The sequence below is a fragment of the Lissotriton helveticus genome, chromosome 9 (genome assembly GCF_964261635.1).
Source record: "Lissotriton helveticus chromosome 9, aLisHel1.1, whole genome shotgun sequence".
Lineage (NCBI taxonomy): Eukaryota > Metazoa > Chordata > Amphibia > Caudata > Salamandridae > Lissotriton > Lissotriton helveticus.
In genome coordinates, this window is record NC_136070.1 from 275,541,116 (window position 1) to 275,564,314 (window position 23,199).

At 44.2% G+C, this 23,199-nt stretch overlaps 2 protein-coding genes across 3 annotated transcripts in view; one reads left to right on the forward strand and one right to left on the reverse strand.

The window, feature by feature from the left end:
* The window catches only part of ALKBH1 (alkB homolog 1, histone H2A dioxygenase), a 53,112-nt gene that overhangs the window by 26,402 nt on the left and 3,511 nt on the right, over positions 1 to 23,199 (reverse strand). For both annotated transcript variants that reach the window (XM_078659974.1, XM_078659975.1), the window contains exons 2-4: positions 18,138 to 18,246; positions 13,650 to 13,812; positions 8,139 to 8,229 (exon numbers count right to left, since the gene is read on the reverse strand). In XM_078659974.1, the coding sequence (XP_078516100.1) occupies positions 8,139 to 8,229; positions 13,650 to 13,812; positions 18,138 to 18,246 (363 nt within the window). The remainder of the gene's footprint in view (positions 1 to 8,138; positions 8,230 to 13,649; positions 13,813 to 18,137; positions 18,247 to 23,199) is intronic.
* The window catches only part of SLIRP (SRA stem-loop interacting RNA binding protein), a 29,759-nt gene continuing 28,936 nt past the window's right edge, over positions 22,377 to 23,199 (forward strand). Inside the window, exon 1 of the mRNA XM_078659977.1 lies at positions 22,377 to 22,507. Within this exon, the coding sequence (XP_078516103.1) occupies positions 22,471 to 22,507 (37 nt within the window). The 5' untranslated portion in view covers positions 22,377 to 22,470. The remainder of the gene's footprint in view (positions 22,508 to 23,199) is intronic.

The following is a 23,199-nucleotide window of genomic DNA, read 5'->3' on the forward strand; positions in this document are numbered from 1 at the left end:
GCTGCGACAGGCACCGGGGAGGAGAGTGGGCGATATAAATGTCAGCAGCCCTACATGCCAAGAACAGATGCATACTGGTAAGTAGCATATTCCGTTTGAGGCATGTGGGCTGCTGAATTTATATCTATGCATAGAATAAATAGTAGTACCCTCCTTAGCGGCGGTTGCCCGAGCCAGCTGCAGCAGTCTGAAAAATAGTTTTTAGAACAGCTTGACCTACAGCAGCTTGCTGTTTTGAGTGTACATCCACACAGTAGTGTTTGGTGAATGTGTGGATGGTGGTCCATGTGGCTGCTCTACAAATGTCCTCTAGAGGAATGTTACCCAGGAAAGCCATGGATGCCCCTAACTTGCGTGTGGAAAGCGCTTGTGGGGGAACTGTTAATGTGCGTTTTGCCTTTTAATAACAGATTTGTATGCACTTAACAATCCATCTGGCTATACCGGACTTTGAAATTGGGTTGCCCTTGTGTTGTGGAGAGAAGGCAACAAACAGTTGTTTAGTTTTCCTGAAGTCTTTAGTCCTGTCTATGTAATACAGGAGAGCCTTTTTAACATCTAGTGTGTGTAGTGCTCTGTCTGCCACTGAATCAGGATTTCAGAAAAATAGTTCAATAGTTTGGTTAATGTGGAACTGTGACACCACCTTGGGCATACATTTAGGGTTGGTACGCAGCACGACACTATTAGCATTACTTTGAATGAAAGGCTCTTGAATAGTGAGGGCTTGCAGCTCACTAACCCATCTGAGCGACGTGATTGCCACCAGAAAAGCAACTTTCCATGTGAGAAATTGAATCTCACAAGAGTGAAGAGGTTCAAATGGTGGACCCATGAGCCTGGTGAGGACTATGTTGAGGTTCCAGACAGGCGAAGGCGGGTGTCTGAGGAATTACTCTTTTGAGTCCCTCCATAAAAGCTTTAATGGCCGGCACTTTGAAAAGGGAGAGGTGCTGTCTATTTTGAAGATAAGCGGCCATTGCAGCTAAATGTATCCTGATGGAACTATACGCAAGATTGCATCTGTATAGGTGCAGCAAGTAACATATGATGTTTTGCGTGGAAGCATCCAGTGGATTAATGCCATTATTGGAACAATAGATGACAAAACGCTTCCATTTTGCTGCATAGCATGCCCTGGTGGTAGGTCTTCTAGCCTCTTTGATGATGTCCATACAGTCAGGGGGCAGGTTTAGGTAGCCAAACTCTATGACCTCAGGAGCCAGATTGCAAGGCTTAACTGTTGCGGATCTGGGTGCTGAATGTCTCCATGGCTCTGAGTGAGGAGCCTGGGTGTGAGTTTTAGTCGCTGGTGGGGCACCACTGAAAGTTCCAGGAACGTGGTGTACCAGGCTTGCCTTGCCCACGTTGGAGCAACTAGGATGAGTGTCATGGAGTGCTGCCTCAGTTTGCGAGCCACTAGCGGTATGAGTGGTGCTGGAGGAAAAGCGTACGCAAATCTGTTTGACCAGTTCATCCATATCGCATTGCCCTGAGACTGCGGGTGTGGGAACCTGGCGGCGAAGGTGTGGCATTTTGCGTTTTCTGGCGTGGCGAAGAGGTCTATCTCTGGATGACCCCACTGCTGGAAATATGGTTGGAGCACCGAGGGATGTATCTCCCACTCGTGCATCTGATGGCTGTGCCTGCTGAGCAGGTCCGCCATTTGGTTGTCCCTGCCTGGGAGGTGTTCCGCCATGAGGAACATGTTCCTCTGAATGGCCCACTTCCATATGCTCTGTGCTAGGTGTGATAATTGTGGGGAGTGTGTCCCCCCCCTGCTTTTGAATGTAATACATTGCAGTCATGTTGTCCGTCCGGATAAGCACGACCTTGTTGCAGAGATGCAACTTGAATGCCTTTATCGCCATGAAGATTGCCATCAATTCTAGGAGGTTGATGTGCAACCGTTTCTGCTGTGTGGTCCACAGTCCCTGCACAGTATAATGGAGGACATGATCTCCCGAGCCCTGGAGATATGCGTCCGCTGTTAGCACCACCTGTGGTAGAGGCTCCTGGAACTGTCGTCCCTTGCAAAGGTTTTGTGTGTTCCACCAATGCAGAGAGTTGTATGCACGACCGGTCACCAACACTAGGTCTTTTAGCTGTCCGTGAGCCTGGTTCCACTGGCGTGCTAAGCATACCTGAAGCGGACGCATGTGTAGCCTCGCATGAGGGACTATAAAGATGCAGGAGGCCATCATGCCTATCAGTTGCATGAACACCTGCGCTGGGAGTGAGTGTTGCGGCCTGAATTTCCGAATCAGTGCCTGCATGCTGTCGCTGAGTTTGGTTGCGCTGTGGCAGTGAGAGTGTTTATTTCCGCGCCTAAGTACTGTTGTACAGGGGCGGGTTGAAGATGCGACTTTGGGTAATTGAGGGAAAATCCTAGACTGTGCAGGAGGTGAATCGTGCGGGACATGTAGCTGGCACACTGCTGGGCCGATTTTGCTTGGACCAGCCAGTCGTCTAGATACGGATAGACATGGATGTGTTGTCTCCGAAGATGCGCGGCCACTGTCGCTAAGCATTTGGTAAACACCCTGGGGGCAGTAGTGACCCCGAAAGGCAGGACCTTGAACTGGTAATGCTGGTTGTTGATGGTGAACTTGAGATACTTCCTGTGACTGGGGTGCATGGGAATGTGGAAGTAGGCATCCTTCAGATCTAGGGTCACTAGAAAATCTCCCTGACTGAGCAGTGGCAGAACTTGCTGTAAAGTGATCATGTGAAAGTGTTCTGATAGGATGTATTGGTTTAAGGGTCGGAGGTCCAGAATGGGCCGCTGAGACCCGTCTTTTTTGGGGATTAGGAAGTACAGTGAATACACCCCTGTACATTGCTGGTCTAAAGGCACGAGTTCTATGGCCCCTTTTTGCAGCATGGAGATGACTTCTTGCTGCAATAAGTGCATGTGCTCTGCGGACATAGGACGGTGCCTTGGGGGTATGTTGGGTGGAGTGGACGTTAACTCTAGACAATAGCCGTGACGTATAAGTTGTCTCACCCACCTGTCTGTGGTAATGCTTTCCAAGACTGGCAGGAACTGCTGAAGTCTCCCCCCGACTGGTGTGGTATGGTCGGGGGGCAGTGACAAGACGTCACTGTTTGTTAGTGGCGGAGGATCTGGTATTATTATTTCCACGTCCTCTGCCTTTGGTGCTGTTCCCACGGTATCCACCCCTATTGTTCTTGTTGTAGGTGGATTGTGTGGCTCCTTTGGTGTATTGAGCTTGATGCGATGCTTGGCCTCTAGAAGCTCCCCTGTTACCGGAGCGACGAAAGGAACTGCCTCTGAATGGTTGAGACTGCAAAGCACCCATGAATTTTGCAGTGTCAGTGTCCTTTTTAATATTTTCTAGAGTGGTGTCTACCTCAGGATCAAACAGGAAGTTAGGGTTAACTGGCTGATTGAGTAGAGTGGTTTGGATTTCCGACTTGAAACCAGAGATGCGGAGCCAGGCATGCCGCCTAAGCATTACGCTAGTGTTTATGGCCCTAGCTGCAGTATCAGCTGCATCCAACGCACACTTAATGGACGCGTTGGAGATCAACTTCCCTTCTTGTATAAGCATTTCTGCTCCCTCCTTATAAGCATCTGGCAGGTGTTGCAGTAGCTGCTCTAACGTGTCATAATGGGCCCTGTCATATCTTGCTAACAGGGCTTGTGTGTTGGAGATCCTCCAAATATTAGCTGCCTGAGCCGCCACACGTTTCCCAGAAGCCTCAAAGATCTTGGACTCTTTGTCCGGAGGAGGAGCATCACCAGTTGTTTGAGAGTTCGCTCTTTTGCGAGCATTAGCCACCACTAAGGAGTCCAAGGGGAGTTGGCCCTTGATATACGTAGGGTCCACTGGCGCAGGCCGGTACTTCTTTTCAATTCTGGGGTTCACCACCCTCGCTTTAGTGGGCTCTTTGAAAATGTCGCTGGCATGTTTGAGCACACCCTTGAGCATAGACGGAGTCTTTACAGATCTTTCTGACGTCGAGAACGTATCAAAAAGAAAGTCTTCCTCCACAGGGTCAGCGTGCATGTCGACATCGTGGTTAAGGGCTGCCCTTTCAATGAGTGCGTTAAACGCAGCAGTGTCTTCAGTAGGCGACGTTTTGACTGCATATGACTGAGTGTCAGGGGTGGTGTGTGGTTCATCAGGGTCAACAGTGTCAGCCCATGGCTGGGACTCATCCTGATCTGCGTCAATGGGATAGTTAAACTGCTCCTCATTGTCCCCTTCCTCCACATCCTCAGTGACTGGTGTGGGTGAGTAGGTATTGTCTTGCCCATATGGGTGTATGGGTTCAAAAAGGATAGGAGATGTAGTAGAGTCTCTCTTTTTCTTTAGTGGTATTTTGTAAGGCTCCATAGGTGTTTCGGGCCTGATTGTCCGTTTGTAAACGGTGAGCCTGCCTGATTCGGAGTCGATGTATAATTTCGACTGTTCGTCGTAGGCCAGTGGCTGGAACTGAACGTCTTCGGTTCGAGGCTGGGCGGGTGCAGCTACTGATGTTGACTTGGATGAGTCTGTAGCTTTTTGAAGTTGGACAGCCTTAGGTCTTGCCGTTGGGCGCAGGCCGTATTTGATCGGCGCCGAAAGCATCGGTGACGGACCGACTTGCTTTGAAGACTTCGACTTCGATCCGACCGACTCCGACTGGTCAGTGTGCTTGTGGGTTTTTGTCGACTCGATCCATTGCTGCGCAGCAGGGACGCTTGCGGTCTTTGAGGTTTGTTCCTTTGTGCCGAGGGTGGTTTTCGGCTCGAAGGCCTTGACCAGTTGCGGCTTCTGGATCTTCGGCTCGACGGCCTTTTGGGCCTTGAGTCCTTCGGAAGAGGTGCCATCTTTGGAGCCGGGCTTCGACGTCGACGTGAGCGTGACGTGTTTAACAGTAGACACAGGCTTTGTCGCTCCGATCTTCGGGTCGACGCCCCCTGTCGTCCCCGAGGGGTCGAGCACACGTTTTGACTTGTTAGGCTCCGAAGTCTTCGAGCCGATGGTTGTGGGTAACACTTTCGGTTTCGTTTTTGTGTCTTTATGCTTCTGTTTCGATTGCTCCACTGATTGTGGCCGCTCGACCGATGGCTCTTTGGAAATGTTCTTAGTCGGGCCTCGAAGCGGGACTAGAGAACTTGTATGAAGATCTTGGCTAAGGCCTTCCGGCGATGCCTCGACCTGAGCCGTGGAAGAGTCTGTATGAGGCCCCGCTACTGCGGTTGGGCCTAGCTCCTCGCTTGAGTCGTCGTCGACGGCTCCGAGAGGTGGTACGTCGTCACCTACCTCGACGATGTCTTCATCATGGACGTAGAGTTCTTCCTCGTCCTCATGGTATGGTGAGTCTTGCTCCGATGCGGGATCAGAGTGCTGAGCAGGATCCTCTTCTTGTACACCCTCCTCGCCGTCACCCCCGAAGATATTTTCTGGATCGGGTGCCGAGTCCCGCGCCGACTGTCGTGCAGCGCGTCGAAGACGAAGAGTTTTCTTCGATCTGAACTTCGAACAGGCCATGCAGCTGGCCTCGTCGTGGTCCGGTGAGAGACATTTATTGCACACCGGGTGCACGTCGATGTGAGGGTATTTCGAGTTGCAAACGGGGCAGCGCTTGAACGGACTTCGTTCCATCGTCGATCGTCGATGGGGCCTCTGTCGTCGAAACGCAATCTCGTCGATGACTTGTGAAAACAAGCGTAAGGCACCGAACGAAAGACAATACCGACTCCCCGAAGGCCTTTTGGCCTTGAGAAAGAGTTTATATATATATTCCTAACTTAAGCTAAGAAAGTACATCCGTACCCAATGGCGGAAAAAAACAATCTGAGCATGGAGGGGATGCCCATGCGCACTGTAGTCCAGGGGGGGAGCCACCTATCTCGTGATACTTCGAAGACTCTTCCAGGACAACAATGTGCAATCATCCGGACCCAACACTAGGCGGCGATCTATGCATAGATATAAATTCAGCAGCCCACATGCCTCGAACATAAGTGATTTTGCCCAGGATCACAAAATGTTGAGCCGATACCAGGACTCGAACCCGGGTCCCCAGAACCAAAGTTAGCATCTATGGCATTAATGCCAAATACGCTCCTCCTTGAAACATCCAGCGTTCCCACTAGTAGTGGGACGAAGGGAAAGGAGCGAGGCTTTAAAAACATAATACAAAAAGCTCTTCACTCTTGCTTGCCAGAAAATGGAATCTTCAGGAAGGATACAACCAATGTAAATTCCTTGCAGTGAAACGTACATCCGACGTGGGAAGCAACATGAGGCGCAACTAGACCCGAACTTCGGGGGGCCGGGGGGTAGGACTAAGACTCCCAGCCAGGGCTGGCCCTAACTCCGATCGCATACATGAGAGGGACAGGTGAGTGAAGTGTTGCATGAGCAGGCTGAGTAGTGTGCTCGTGTGACTGCTGGGTGAGGTACAGGGTGAACTCGTGTGACTGCAGGGTGAGGTACAGGGTAAACAGCGCAAGAGCATTGTGAGTGCAGAGTGATCACTGTGAGTGCAGGGTGCGCGGTGCGCTCATGTGACCGCAGGTTAAGTGGAGGGATAACGGTATAAATTCATGGTGAGTGGCATAAGTGCAGTGTGGTCACTGTGAGTGCAGGGTGAGCGGTGGGTTGAGTGCATAGTGATCAGTTTGAGCACATTGTGATCCCTGTGAGTGCAGGGTGAGTGTGAAAGTGAAGGGTGTGAATGAGGAGTGAGTTGTCTGAATGCAGGGTGCATTCCCAGACACAGTTGAAGTTACTCAGCATGATATTGAGGCTTGGCATAGGGTTTCAGATATAAGTTAAACTATTGCTTTGTTGGCATTATTCAGGGTCCAGGGATCGAGGGTGGAGGAAATAAATATTGTGCTCATCCTGCAACAAACTTCCAATCTTGCGATTAGAGTTGCCAGCTTGATGTCCCAGACAGTACAAAGATAAGCAGTCCCCAAAAGCCTATTTTCAGCACTTATCTGTGCATACTTGGAACAGCAAAAATAAATAGATAGCATTTTTAATTGTGTTCTAAGGTTGCCTGAATGATCTATGACTTATGATTAAAGGGACCAAAGATTGAAACGTCACATTACAAATGAGTACATACTAATTTATGTATAACCCTATTTAGTGCCCAGACAAGGCCTTTGCAGGCTCTTTAAACAACACATGGCTGGCATTTTTATTTTGGTAACCCTACTTTATATTACTTTTCATGAAATGCATTCTCACATCAAGGCAGTAAAAAGTAAAATGTAAGGAATAGGCAGAGTGGGGGCACAGGGGGTACTTGAACCAGAAAACAAACAGGCTCTGTAATCAGTTTACAAAGGTATGTAAATATTAACAGGCGCACAACGCCCATAGGGCTCAAGGAGCTTCAAGCCCCCCCCGTCCCCGTCCCGTCGTGTGTTTCAGCCCGGTCTGCCACAGCTTCCCAGGCACACACACAGACAGTTTTGGAGCTGCCAGCCGCACCGGAGTACTTCACAGGTCTTTAAAAGACCATTTATGCGCTAACGAGGCTTTGTTGTTTTATCACCCTTTCTTAGAGCCCCTGCATTTCCAATCTTCATATTGCTGAAAGAATTAGCCCCCCCCCCCTGAAATTGTTGCGCCTATTGCCTTTAAAGACCTGTAACTCCAGACACTCTCAGCAGAGCCCCCAGCAGCTGGAGCTGCAGCAGCCCGGACTGAGACACACAACTCGCGCCTGGAAGCTACAATAGAAGGTGAAGTGGTGGGCTGAAGTGCGCGCCCCCCCTTGAAGGGATGCTGCGCCCCCCAGGGGGGCGCGCCCCACAGTTTGAAGACCTAAGTGTTAGGGAGACAATAGGGAATGTTTATGTCATTCAGCACATTGCAATTGCTTATACGCCACTTGTTTCGTCATGCCACGATTGTCAACATTTGGTTTCAGTAAAATTTTGAAACTTCCACAGTGCACTTGAAGATGGCAAATATGGGGTATTCTTTATGCATGCCCAAGAAGGTGATGAGCCAATTGGGTCCAATTGTTATGCTCCGAGAATATCTGGAACCTCAGCGTGTGTAAGAGCCTGCGAGATAGTGAGAAGAACAAAGGAACCAGCGTGCCTCAGAGGCCCACTTGCAATGGATGCACGCAGGTGTCAAGGCAGTCCTTCCTACCTTTGTGTCCCAATTGTAATGGAAGCCAAGAGTCACCCATCGCAACTTCTCCAGCAAGGTTTTCGGCTCCTGCCGGCTGCTTCCTTTATGTCTGAAAAAGATGTTGAAATAACATAACCAGTAAACAGAGAAGATATTCATCTGTATATGTAATACATTAATGATTGTTCAGGTTTCGCTGGGTTGGTCCAACAGTCCTCCTGCCTCCTCATTGTTAAGTACTCTTTGAAACACACAGGATTAACCTTGGACAGGTTGAGGCCCTGCCAACATAACGTCTATTGAATGAGAATTCATTTGTCTTCCAATTCTATGGGTTTTCATTTCATTTCGGTCTTGCCTTTTTTCCTCAACCGGTTTACTTTTGCCACAGTAGGGTTCAACCTGACGTCTTCCAGCTAGGCCACAGTCCAAATAGGAGAAACTTTACTTTTTTTGAGAATACATTACTCCACTACAGTAATTGACGAAAATACACAATTATGCAAGAAGTAAGGTTCAAAGACTTTGGGTCTCATTTACGGGTTGGCCGAACAACTGCTGTAAACAAATACAAACATTTCCCTGACGTTAAGAAAGAAAAGTGATTGTGTCTCATGGACATTGCTTTCTTGATTTGTAGGAAACAAATAAAGAGATGTCTATTGGCAATAGCAATTTTGCCAAAAGGGCTTCTGCTATGTCTGTGGACGAAGGTTTGGCAAAAATCCGCCCCTCTATAACAGGGATCTCCAGCTATTGATGGTGGTCCACAGGCAGAAGGCAGGACCTTCGCTAATCCAGCGGCCTGGCAGGTTTTCTGCCAAAGTTAATATCATTTGCTTTCCTCTTATTGCAATTAAATATTTCTTGTCGTAAAATAACTTCTTTGAAAGTTTTAGACAAAGCAACTATTTCACCAAAATGGACTACATAGCAACAGGCTCATGAATTTGTAATGTTTGTGTAGGTATCTACCTTAGATTGTTTGGTGCTAGCGAGCCCTCACAGTTGGCTCTGCCACGCCTAACGAGGCACTTTTGCTATCAATGAGCCACTCTTTATAGTAACAGCAGTAAGTTTAATTCGAATTGTGCTGCTAAGGCAGCTGCCGCAGAGAGTGTATCTGGAAAGCTATGTTTCAGCAAGTTGTGGTGTAGTTGGTATAAAAGAAAAACGGGGCACTTGATTGGTGCATACTGCAAAATCTTATTACTTCAAGGTGAGAATAACAGATGATACTATCTTTAAATTAAGTTTAACATGGACATTTTATTGTACCTGAAAGAACTGAATACTGAGCCACCCGACTAGGATTCAAGCCCATTAGACGCTATTATTACAAGCGACCAGCCACCGGTCGCATTCTGCTTGATCTAACAGTCGCATTTGATACAAGATCAAAAGATCGATCTGTTATAGTTCGTTGAGATCTGAAAAGTCACTATGTCACTATTGTTAAAGATTCCTCGAACTTCAAAGGAAAGAGTTGGAGGATTGGGGGGGTGGGGCTTTTCGGTGGAGGCTTCCTCGCTATAAAATGTCCTACCTCTGTCTCTCTGGCAAAGAGAAAAGAACTGAGAATCCACTTATTTGTTAGGTAGACGGAAAGCGAAGAGCTTATTTCCCCGTCATTCATTTGCCATGAAATTCTACAGTGCATGTTAGAGCTTTATAAATCACTGTTCATTTATTCAGTCACTACATGAACAAGTCTGCAGCTGGTGCATTAGCAGTGAGCGATTTCTCTAATTAGTCAAAAATGTTTTCAAGGTGCTAGCCCCGCACAATGTCCTGTGTATTGCCAATATGTCTTGTTGTGTGGGTGCTGTCAAAGGTAAAGAAAAGGAACAGATGAGCAGGAGGAGGAAAAAGTAGTTAGGGGAAATATAATAGGGAGGCACAAAGGGATGAAATGAGGTAAGGAAGAGATAAACAAAAAGAAAGAAGGCCTAAAAGAAGGCGACACTAAAGGAATTATATAAAGGAAATATAAAAAGGAAAGAAAGGAGAAACATTGAAAGTGATAATAGAAGTGCTGAAAAAGAGATGGAGAAATGTAGGGCTGAATAGGGGATTGACAAAGGAAGGCAGGGCTGAAGGAGGACAAAAATCAATGGGATAAAGAGAATAAGCGAAGTAGAAGACTGAAATGAAAATAAAGAAGGAAGGAAGTGAGGACATTTAGGAATAGATGCATAATTGAAGATAAGTGATAAAAAGGGAAGTAATAATAAAATGCTGAATACTTGTAAAAAGGAAAATAGAATCAAAGGAAATGAAAAAAGAAAAGTGTGTGATAACTGAATGAATAAAAGAGGCAAAGGAGTGATCAAAAGGGAGTAAATTACAAAAACAGTGTTCAAGTCGGAAGTATGAATCACAGAGCATTCATGTATGAAGATGATTTCACACAGAACAAAAATGAGAGACTTCTGTACAGCTGAGCACTTAAAAAGATGCGAGATGTTTTCTGGTCATGATACACATTGTCAGGAATCAAAACTCTTCCCTCTTGGTAGAGTGGTAGACAGAAAGCCTGCAACACTTTCAGAGTTGGGATTAATACAGTAGCCAGAGGTACTGAAGTATCTGGGGATCCTGTTCACCCACTCCTAAGTGGATCTCGTTGATCTCAATACTGATTGTGTAATGGATGGAATATGGAACTCTGCACCTTGTGGGTGATGTTGCCACTTTTTACAAAGGGGTAAGTGGTATTAGTTAAAATGACTATGCTTTGTAAATGCTTGTATGTTTTACAGGGGAGGATGACAATAGTACCCAATCGAATATTCACAAAAATGGACATCACGATGACTACTGTTGTATGGCTGGCACGCGTCTTATTGAGTCAACCTTGCAAAGTTGAAATATTCCTATAATCGGAGCGACTAGCTGACCCTGACCTAGAATGTTATTATTTAACATCCAAGCTATGCTATCTAGCTTAATGGTGGGCTGATTATATGAGCGTGGACAAGTTGCTTCCTGCTGGCATAAATGGGTGTGGTGATTTGAAACAAAATTGTTTGGTGTGGATAAGATCTGAATCTTCTACCCCTCCTCTGCTAGAGCTGATGCCACACATATGGTATAGGTATGAGCAAATACTATATGGGAATATAGTGTATAGTCCCGATGCACCCGTAGCAGGTTACATTGTTTTCAGAGTCTATTAAATGATGCAGTGTTGACTTGATATATATATATATATATATATATATATAAGGCAATGGAATTGTTACTTGTATAAAAACTATGCTTTTCTTAAATTTGGAAGAGGCTCAGAAGAATTTTGAGGTACAGAGGACCGACTTTTTGGTATATGCAAGATAAATGGAAGAGTGAAGTGGGGGAGTGGTTGGAGACCGAGGAGCTACACATGCACTGGGTCAGAATTTATGAAAAAGTGATGGAAGATGTGAATGAATGGAAGACTCTGATGCATGCACTACTGTATCCTTTAGACAGCCAACCCCGCAACGCCACATTATGGTGTACTCCTCTTAGGAGGGCAGCTGAAACTGACAATGGGCATGTTTGTATTATCTTGAGCTCAAAAAATGTGGCATATCCTTCAAACTGGTTTGTAAATGTAATCAGTAACCTTGGTTGCTGCTGGTTGTGAATTTGGTATGCAATCCAACAACGTTTTTGGGGGGTTTCTGTTTTTTTCTAAAACAATAAAACTTGCCTAAAGAAAGACATAATAAGGGACAGAAAGAAGGTGTGATGGAAGAGAGGAAGGTAGAAATTAGTGAAGACATTTAGTGAGGTTAGGGTAATGCACAGATGGGGCGAGAAAATAAGGAAAAGGGGGTAATGCAGTAATGAAAAATGGACAGATAGATAACCGAATGGTTGAGCGGCTAATGTAAATTAAAGAAAGAAAAAAGAAAGGGTGTGAGGTAACTGAATACAAATTAAAGGGAATGAAGCAAATGAAAGGGGGCAAGGAAAGGAAGAAGGGTGAAATTGAGGGAAAGGGTGGAACTGGATAAAGTAAAGACATGTGGCCTAGACAGCAAGTTACTAAATTAGAGGCCATAAAATCTGTGTTCAAACACCAGATTCCCTATTTGATCAAAATGTTGGATCTTGGGTTAATTTGTTGTTGGCTTTATTGGTGCCTCAAATATGCTGCCCGTAGAAACATGTTAAACACCAATCTAATTGCTATATTAAAATGAAAACACAGGAGAAGAGGAAAACAAATTGCCCATTAATAGCATTTTAGGCATGTTCCAAATGAGCATCAATGGCTTTGGCAGTTTCATTTTCCACACTGTCAATAAGGCTGTTTTGTCGATTTATTAAATTATGTTTATATTCCTTTAAATCATGATGCACTATTTCCATTTGCAAACCAAGGCTGTATGAATGAGAATGCAAGTTGTGATGTGATTTATGTACTAATAGATCTCATGGTAAATTGTATGTTCAGGATGGGGGCTGCAAATCAACCTGCTTCATGAGTATTAACTAGAAGGTTAATTAAGAAGTTTGAAACCCGTGACTGAATGCAAATGCAGGGGTGGAGGCTTGCAAGGGATAGCAGACATATGTCCCTGCATTTGCATTCCCAAACAGGAAACTTTTTTTTAAAAGGAGCCTTTGTCAATTAAAGTTAGTGGGGTACTGCTACCTTGAGACCACTGTCACGACTTCCAAATGGAAAGATGTCTCACAGGGATTAATACACCTTTTCAAATCACATGGCATTTCCTTTTGTTGGTATCTGATCAATGGTTTGCGACTGTAATTTTGGTCTCAAACCATTGTTACATACTTCTTTGAATCACAAATAGGAGAGGGATACACCACGACTTTTTCGACCCATAAAAGGGCTTTTGTTATTAGTAAATAAGTATTTTGTGGTTGTAAACCTTTGGATTTTTTCTATTGCTGACTTTCTGCCTGCAAAATACATTTGTACATCAGGCAGTAAATTTTAACCCAACAACGCATTTTGCATGGATTGCCTTAATAGTTTATTAAAAAAAATAACTCCTGAATTTGTGCCATTCACAAACTCGAATCTGACAACAGCCTACCTTGGGAATAGTAAGAGGGTTATTCCAGCAGAGGCCTGTACTAAAAGTAATTCCATTGAATTTAGGGGAATGGATCATCTCCAAACATGGAGACGATGTGGGGGGAGGAGTTTCTCCAAAAGGCAATTTTGTTTCCTGATGAGGAAAAATACTTTGGGGAAATGAAAACAGGTCAATTTATATTACCAGTAGTGAGCCTACAAATATGAATCTGGCACACCTTTCCAGGCATACTACGGGGAATGTCTGTGCACTCGTAAAAGTAGTAAGTCTGCAAATGTTTGTAGGACTACCATTATGGGTTCAGATTTAAAACTTTTATTTGTGAATAGGGCCCAATGTTTTCAGACAATATAAGATAATACACAAGTGCGAAACTTCAATAAAGTCAACGGGGCCTTTGAGACTGGACAAGAGTGAAAATGTTGTCCAAACAGTGATCTCATTTATAGACGTACATAGCTGGATCTCCTACCTGAGCTGCTCCTTGCTTCTCCCCCAGAGGTCGGTGGTCTCCCCAGCACCCATATGCAGGTCCAGGTTACATACATTGGGCTTCTGTGTGTAGGTCTTCAAACACTGCTTCACCCAGTGACACTGACCCCCAGGAAGAAAAGGGTTTGAGATAAAGATGAACCCTAAGAGGAGAAATTAAAAAACAGTGAGATAGGTTGTACAGATGAGAGAACGGAAATCAATTCTGCGTGGAAGATCTTTATAGTTCAGCAGGATTATTTCTAGTGCTGAGAAACCTGAATCTGCCAAAAGGAAAATTAGTTGCCATCTTTTCATCTGTTGTTGAAACCATTAATAGTAATTAATTTGAAGTACCTTGTCGCAATGTTCTGTGAAGCACTGCACTACTGTTTTAGCACATCAGTCTCAAGGGTGTCTTCCACTAAGAATATAGTTTGAATTGGTGAAAAACACAAGAAGGGGATTGCCTCTGTAACAATTCTGCGCGCTGGTCTGGGCCATCCTATGCCCCAGGAAGAAGAGAGTTAAAGCTCAAATCAACCGCTGTGATAAAACCCAACACCAGAGTAAAGGAAAGAAAGAACAGGCACTGTGCCTTAAAGAGTTACACCAATAGTCTGCAATTCAAGGAGGGCATGCACAGCCTTCCATCACATTTTACAGCTCACATAAAATGAGCCCTAGATCAGTTAATGAAGCACACATGCAGAGCACTAGTAATCCAAAAGCCTGGTTAATTTAGTTGGCAGAATTACAATCAAAATGTATGCATTTTGAAAGTTAACCCAAAATGGGCACTTTTTTCCCCCAGAGTTTTATATAGTGCGAACTTGACCCGAATCGGGTCTCTGAGCGCTTTACATAGCACCAGTTATGTTACATGAGGACACACATTCATTTTTGCTAGGTATGGGAGATTAAGTGATTTGCCCAGAGTCACAGGATGTTCAGCGTCATTGCCGAGACTAGAACCCAGTTCACCAGATTCAAGGTCGAACCCCCTATTAGGCCAACTCCTCTCCACAGTTGTTTTAACATAGTAACATAGTAATGTTCTAATATTTAAAGCACAGCGATTGACTACAAAGCTTGAAGTATTTAAAACTCATAAGGCCTTGCTGGAACATCCTGGACGTTTGCCACCATCCACCAAACAGAATGTAACGATCCAGAAGGTCCAAGGCTGATTACTGGAAAACCACTAAAGGCTTATATTTACAATCGTATTAAGTGCTCTTTTTGGCTTCAGTTGTACTGCAAATAAGCATTTAACTAGTGGTCTTTGGTTTATGAATTACAAAAACGTAACATATTTTAGAATTCCAAAATATATGGGAATTGATGAAAGCGCAGAGACTGCAAAAACCAACAGCAGTCACACTGCCTAATGTTTAAACGTTGATTAACGACAATGACAAACAAGCATTGGCAGAGCCAATAGGTCTCGCCTTTGGGACCTTATAATTGTTTAGCCAGAGATATTGACTTTGCCTATGTCTTTAAGCTGTGCTGTACGGAAGTCTGCAGCATGCTGAAAAGTTATAATAAAGAAGTGTCAGAAGCATTTTTGTTACCTTATATATGATCAAGAAAGCATTATGTACAACTGAACGGCCATGTTAAAAAAGTATGAACAATACATAATGTCTTGAGGTTTTTTTGTCCTTTCAATGCTTGTTATGTTATTTTTGTTATGGGGGGGGGGCATAAATAACAGGAGGGTAAAGGTTGGGAAATAGTATCTGTATAACAGTCAGTGAGAGAGTCAGTTAGTTAGTCAGTCAGTGAGAGAGAGTGAGAGAATCAGTCAGTCAATCAGAGAGTCAGTGAGAGAGTAGTCAGTGAGAGAGAAAGAGTCTGTCAGTGAGACAGTGTCAGTCAGTCAGTGTGAGAGACAGTCAGTCTGTGGGAGAGAGTGAGAGAATCAGTCAGTCAATGAGTCAGTCAGTGAGAGAGTCAGTCAGTCAGAGAAAGAGTCAGTCAGTGAGAGAGAGAGAAAGATTCAGTCAGTTCAGTCAGTGAGGGAGTCAGTCATTCAGTCATTCAGTGAGTGAGAGTGAGTCAGTCAGTGAGAGAGTCAGTCAGTGAAAGAGTCAGTCATTCAGTGAAAGAGTCAGTCCGTCAGTGAAAGAGTCAGTCAGTCAGTGAAAGAGTCAGTCAGTCAGTGAAAGAGTCAGTCAGTCAGTGAAAGAGTCAGTCAGTCAGTGAAAGAGTCGGTCAGTGAAAGAGTCAGTCAGTCAGTCAGAGAGAGTCAGTCAGTGACTCAGTCAGTCAGAAAGAATGAGAGAGTCAGTCAGTGAGAGAGACTGAGTCAGTCAGTTAGTCAATCGGTGAGAGTGAGAGAGTTAGTCAGTCAGTGAGAGAGTTATTGAGAGTCAGTCAGAAAGTGAGAGAGAGTCAGTCAGTCAGAGTCAGTGAGAGTCAGTCAGTCAGTGAGAGAGTCAGTCAGTGAAAGAGAGAATGAATCAGTCAGTCAGTGAGAGAGAGAGAGAGAGAGAGAGAGTCAGTCATTTAGTCAGTTACTCAGTCAGTGAGAGTCAGTCAGTGAGAGAGTGAGTTAGTCAGTCAGTGAGAGTCAGTCAGTGAGAGAGAGAGAGTGAGAGTCAGTCAGTGAAACAGTGAGTGAGTCAGTAAGTGAGAGGGAGAGTGAGTGAGAGTCAGTCACTCAGTCAGTCAGTGTCAGTCAGTCAGTGAGAGTGAAAGCCAGTCAGTGAATGAGACAGTCAGTCAGTGAGTCAGTCAATCAGAGAGCCAGTCAGTCAGTCAGTGAGAGTGAGAGTGAGAGAGTCAGTCAGTTAGAGTCAGTGAGAGTCAGTCAGTGAGAGGGTAAGAGTCAGTAAGTGAGAGAGATTGAGAGAGTCAGTCAGTGAAAAAGTGAGTCAGTCAGTAAGTGAGAGGGAGAGTGAGTGAGTCAGTCACTCAGTCAGTCAGTCAGTGAGAGTCAGTCAGTCAGTGAGAGTGAAAGTCAGTCAGTGAATGAGACAGTGAGTCAGTCAGTCAGTCAGTGTCAGTCAGTCAGTGAGTCAGTCAATAAGAGAGCCAGTCAGTGAGAGTGAGAGTGAGAGAGTCAGTCAGTTAGAGTCAGTCAGTGAGAGGGTGAGAGTCAGTCAGTGAGAGCGATTGAGAGAGTCAGTGAAAAAGTGAGTCAGTCAGTAAGTGAGAGGGAGAGTGAGTGAGTCAGTCAGTCAGAGTCAGTGAGAGTCAGTCAGTCAGTGAGAGTGAAAGTCAGTCAGTGAATGTGGTCTACAGGGCAGCATGGACGTAAGACTCCTGCCCACCTATAACCGCGCCCCAGCCTGTCCCGGAGTCAGGAATCCTGACTCCCAGCCCCCCACTGAGTACCTGGACACAAAATTAGCCTAGTCTGATGCCCGGACACCCCTGTGACAGCTCACGGGTAAACGCAGCTCCTCGAGGCACGTGGAAAGCACTAGATGGAATGCACACGGATCATGTGAGTTTACACAGGATCTGAAATGGTACAGGCGTGTGAAAGGATCAATAGTTGGCGCCTGGCCTTCCAGCAGCAGGGGGGCCTAGTGAAATCCGAAGGTGCAGCGCCTCGAAGTGTCAACGCTTAAAGAAACAGACGCGATATTACCGTGGGGCACGGGTGCGGATTTGTTTTCTGGAACCCGCTCCTTGGAGCCCAAGAACTGTCCGCGAGCACAGACGGGGTACCTGGCACCAAGCATTGGCAGCTCCAAGCATCAATTATCTCGATACTGTGCAGTCCACCCAAACACACCCTCTTTTTCCACTCAATTGTTTCCCCACAAAGGCCAAAGTCTGAAGTAAATACTGTGTTTTCAAACCTCGGATCTCCTCCAGGGACTCGCTCCGACGGCCAGCAAGGGACATCACCTGCACCCCAAAGCACCATTGGATGAGCTTGAGCATGGCGTGCGTCGCCTCTGGGCACACAGTCCATGAACTGACCTCAGTCCCCAAGCATGGCCAGCCCCATCGATCCCTTAGCTTTATGCGGCCATGTGTTTCTAATTAGCGTGGAGGCGCGCACTGGCCCCGACCTCTCAAAGGAAAGAAATCTTGACGAAACCACAATTTTTTTTTCCTTTAAGAGGTCGGGGGCAGTGCGCTCCTCCACGCTAATTAGAAACACATGGCCCCATAAAGATAAGAAAGTGCTTTGGACAGTAGCAAAGCAGGCGACACAGTCCGGATCGGAGGCGAAAGGGCGTCAACAAAATCTCTCATTTCCAATGGCAGGTCACCGTTTAGCATAAACGGTGATGCCAGCCAATGAAAATGAGGTGGGGGGCTTCAAGTTCCCTTCTCAAATCTACTCTCCTACAAAAGCTCTCGCCTAGCGAACAGCGCTTTGCGCTGCAACACAAGGCGATACCTAAAAACCTAAATACTGTGGGTGTATGCACCATATAGCCCAACATGCAAAGAGAGTGCTCGTAGGACATTATTGCAAGAGGGCGCTCTCACTATGGATATGAAGAAGGTAGCACATTACCTGGGTAGCCTTCCAGGCCATAGGCCTTCCATTCACTGACCGGCTGCAGACCAGCCTTGCGAGCATCCTGGCTACTGACAGCAGACACGCTCAGCTGAGCATCCAGCACCTAGAGGGGTGGAAAGTGAAACTGGTCGGTCAGAACTATATGAAACATTTGTAGCACTCTTTTCTAAGTAGTAGCTGCAGGTGATGTTCATGTATGCGGCCATCCCCTCACTGCCAGTGTAAGAGTGCTATCAGTAGAAAGCAAAAGGTAGATAAACGTTGACAGCATACAAGCTTGTTCCCCTTCAGTCTGCCAGTGTTCTACATTCTCATGAAGCTGATTTCTGAAGGTCTCGAACTTTATCTTTTCTCACTTAGTACACCTGCTTCCATATTTCATTTTTTTTTTTAAGAAACCTTACATTTTTAGTTTTGTACGCTTCCACTTATTGGGTTTTCTGTGCATTGATTGACCTTTATAACATTGTTACTTATTATTTATACACCTTTACAGATGTATGGATATATAGAAGGAAAGGTGTAGCCAGTGCAACAGATCTCAAAGAATTTAAGAAAAGCTGCGAGTACAATATGGATTTTTAAAGTGTTTTCTGAACCTTGGGTCATCATAAGTCTTAGAAAAATGGGAAGTAAAATAATTCCAAGCACCGGGAGCAAGTACAGAAGCGGCCACATTTGCTTTCCCTTTCCTAGAAAATATAATGACTTTGAAAAGGAACTGTTCATACTACCGGAGGGGGTGAACAGGGAAGTATTTCAGGCTTTTGTTTCTGTAGACTAAGGGGGTCCTTAGATTACTAAATTTGTGACCAACACGTAGAGATTTTAAATTAACCATAGAAGCCTTTTACTCATAGGCTGTCTTCCCTAGCCCTCTCAGGAATCATCCATGTTAGTGAGAGGCAACCATGTCAGTTCTACTCTGCCTGTAACATCAACCAGAACTCCAACAGATAATGAAGGTAATCTATAGAAAATATTTTTACTTTTCTGCTAAATTTCTGATTATGATCCAACACATAATTTATATTGTAAAAGGGCGTCAGATATCCTAATGCATGCTGCATAGATTCACAAAAATAAGGTTTATTAAGTAAAGTTGTCAAGGAACAAGTCCTCTTCTCTTCACTGCTTTTCTTGTTACAAGACTGTTGTTCTCTTCATTCATTTAGTTAAGTTGCCAATGAATTTGATTTGCTACAAGACTCCTAAACTTGACTTTCTTTTCAAATGCTTTGGTACAATTTTTTCTAAGTGCCCACACATTATCGACATCTGCTTATGGCCACTGGATCCATCTTCGTTGCGAGATCAATTTATTGGAGTTGTCAACATATTTTTTTTAGACATGTTGCACAGCAGCGCGGGCTGCTGTGCAACATGGCCTAAAGTAAAAAAAATAGCTAAATGACGCGGCCAGCATTGACTGCGTAATTTCGTTTTTTTTCCTTCAAACCATGTTACACAGCATCCCACGCTGCTGTGCAATATGTCTAAAGAAAGAACTTGGGGTGGGAGGGAATCGAAAAAACAGATAGAGGGTGAGAAGAAGCAACACCTGCTAGTTGCGCAGGAGGTAGCAAGAATGGAAGGCCACTGGCCACAAATTGAAAGCTGTGATAGATACATGCTCCAGTGCAGGGACAGAAGCACTAGGAAGAAAGTAGTAGGATGAGAGCCGCCACGAGGAAGCAGAAGGTATGACTAATAACAAGCAAGGAAAATGAGTGTGTCGTGGAAGCCAAACAATGATAAGTAATGGGTGGGCTCTTAGCCCCTTTTAAATCTTTTTTTTCTTTTTTATTAACAATAGATTTTGCTGGCGTCGCATGCACACTGTTTATGCAAATCCTATAAAGGACGAACTAACAAATCAAAATGATCTATACCAAAATCCAATCCCATTTTCTAGGCTGCTTCGAGTTGGCTCTTTTTTGCACACTCCACTCCGATTTCCCCCTTCTCGCCTTAATTTTCTTTGACCAGTCTAACTAACCTTCCTTCCAGCTTTAAATGTGATCACGGTTCATTCTGCCATTTAACCTCACTTCATGTGACTGACTAAGGCAGGCACAAATTCTTTCAAAAATATTCTACCCCATCTTGCTTCCACCTATCTAAATATACTGTCAAAAAATATAAACATAAGATTTTGAGACGCTTATTGGATGTCAATATCACTGTGCATGGAAGTGCAGCCTCAAAACTGATTTACTCTTTTTCACAAACAACAGAAAACAGTGGATTGAAACCCTCTCCAAATAACTAAATGTCTCTGTTCTCTTTGATATTCCTCAAAGATGAAAACTGATTCTTCTTAACTACTTTCGATGGTTAACCTTTCCATTTCCCTTTTTAATACACATTATTTTACACCGCATGCCATTACATCACATTTTCAGAAACTACCTTTACAACGCATTCCATTACATCGCATTATATCTTTACAACGCATACCATCACAATGCATACCATTACATCTAATTTAAGGTAAGTGTTGGATAGTATAGGGGTAATAATTACTATTCTAACTCCAGTGAGTGCAAGAGTAGGGTAAGTGTTGGATAGTGTAGGGATAAAAATTACTATTTTAACTCCAGTGAGAGCAACAGTAGGGTAAGTGTCGGATAGTGTAAGGATACTATGTTTTGTAATGGTATGCGTTGTAATGACTTGCAATGTAATGCCTGTGTTGTAGTGACGTGTGTTGTAATGACATGCGTTGTAGTGACATGCAATGTAATGGCTGCATTGTAATGACATGCTATGTAAAGGATGTTGCGATGTAATGACTGCTATGTAAAGGTAGTGGGATGTAATGACTGCGTTGAAAAGGTTGTTTCCCCCAGTTAGGGTAAGTAATGCAGTGTGGGAAGCGAACAGTTCTCACTACAGCCTCTTTGGTTTCACCCAACTCATCCTACAGCTCCTTTCACATCTACTCCCGTTCTCTCATGTTGTTCATAGTGCAATCTTACAACAATATACGATTCCACTGGAATCCCTACTTTCCATTACCTTACTGCCATTCTTTCTTCCATAGTCTCATCTCACAACCTAGGTCCAAAAACATCCCCCTCCTCCTTTGCCTGTCTGTCACCTTCTTCCCCTCCATCCATTTGCTCTCTATCTCATGCTTAAGATAATCTTCCAGTTTTTGCTGCACCAGATAATGTGTTGTATCATCCTGGTCTCATACCTGGTAATAAGGGGTATCAAGATAGGAGACTGGAAAGGGGCCCTCCTTTCCTCAGCCCCTCGCACAAAGATTGACGAGACAAGCATATTCATGACTGAAACCTAAATCCTAAAGTATCCAAAGGTCTTACGGTTCCAAAATCTAACTCATGTCTCGACATCCGAAATTGACTGGTTCATCTTTCCATTATATTTTATATTCTCACTTATATGTTTAATCAGCTATTTAGCCACGAGACTCTGGAATAATCACTCCCCTCTTCTTGTAAGAAAATACACTTTTTTACTGATTCTGAAACTTGTGAACTCTTTTAGAGATATGATCACCAGCTACTCGTCCTGAACTTTTGCGTCAACGAGGCCCTGTCTAAATTTTCCTTCCTATGACGACAGACCACGTTGAACCAAGTACCTGCCTGAGAAGGTTGATCTTAATAACATTGCTAAGATCTCTATTGGTACTTCAGTTACACTGTTCTCCCAAGCTGTTGACCCCTCATTACGATGGGTTATACAACTGTCAGTCAGCACTGAAGCATAGACACGAGCTGACTGACAACTTAATTGCCTTTGAGCTTTATCTACTTGTTTTTACTGAGACTTGCCTGACAGACACCTCACAGCATATCATAGAGCACTTTCTCCCACCACATTAAGGATTCTTATAGGTGATTCTGAAGGTAGGCATGGTGGAAAATGTGATCTAATGCTTAAGAACTCTGATCAGTATCCATCATTCCAATGGTTGTTCGTGGAAATCCCTTAACCAAAAGTTCCCAAAATCAGATAGGACATAGTCCATCATTTCCTGCAAAACAATAACACTTTCCTGTAGGAATGTATAGAGCATTTCATAAATCAGAATTAGTCTCATATTTCAACATTTTTCTTGGGAATATTAACCTTCAGTGAGGAGATTCCCAGTGCTATGGTGGTCATATCATCCCTCCTCCTTAGGTTCTAATAATGTTTCCTATTTAGTGATGAATAAGTACGTCCAACAATTGAATGTTTATTTGTATTATTTTTTTCTCTTTCAGAAGTGATCAAAAGCACAAGTGATATCAAAAGGACGGATCAAAGGAGGCAGCTAAGACACAAAGAAAGAGGATAAAAAGACTGTGTTATGTCAAAATATGGATGGTCATTCTTGCTTTTTGAAGGTATATGACATGACAAGGACATTGTTTTTTTGTTAAGTTAAAGACGTGTGACATGTTGCCTTTCTTGCATGGCCAAACATGTCAATAGACTGGATTCAGGCGGGACACTCCCAATTTTCGAAGCTTCATTTTTGCTATCTCCCACCTGAAATTAACTCGGCTTCAATAAAAGTCAATGGGGAAAATCTATTCTTCCTATTTGTTTTCAAAATATCCCACTTTTCTGTTCTCAAAATATCCCACTTTTCTGTTCTAAAATATTATCACTTAAGCACAACCTGTTTCTATTGGCAGTTATGTTTTTCATCAAAAAAGTGAACTACAATACTTGCCTTTGTGTCTGTCAAAGAATTAAAAATGTCACACTCGAAAGCTAGCAAATTTTGCATGCCTCAGCTCAGCATCACTGCACTCAGTATTGCATACATGCCAATATTTTTGAAGAGGAATGTGGGATTTTTAAAAAAAAAAAAAAGAATCTGGAAAATTTATTTCTCCCACTGACTTCTATTGCGGCCTGCATCAGAACTACTGGCATGTATGGAACTTGCAAGTGTGCTGAATCAGGACTGGATATGAGAAATGCAAATAATGTTGTTTCCATCCCTGTCAGAAGCAAAGAGACATCACTATGGAAGGCAGAGAAAGTGTGAGAAAAATGTTGTGCGCTTGCTTGCAGGACCAGATTGCGG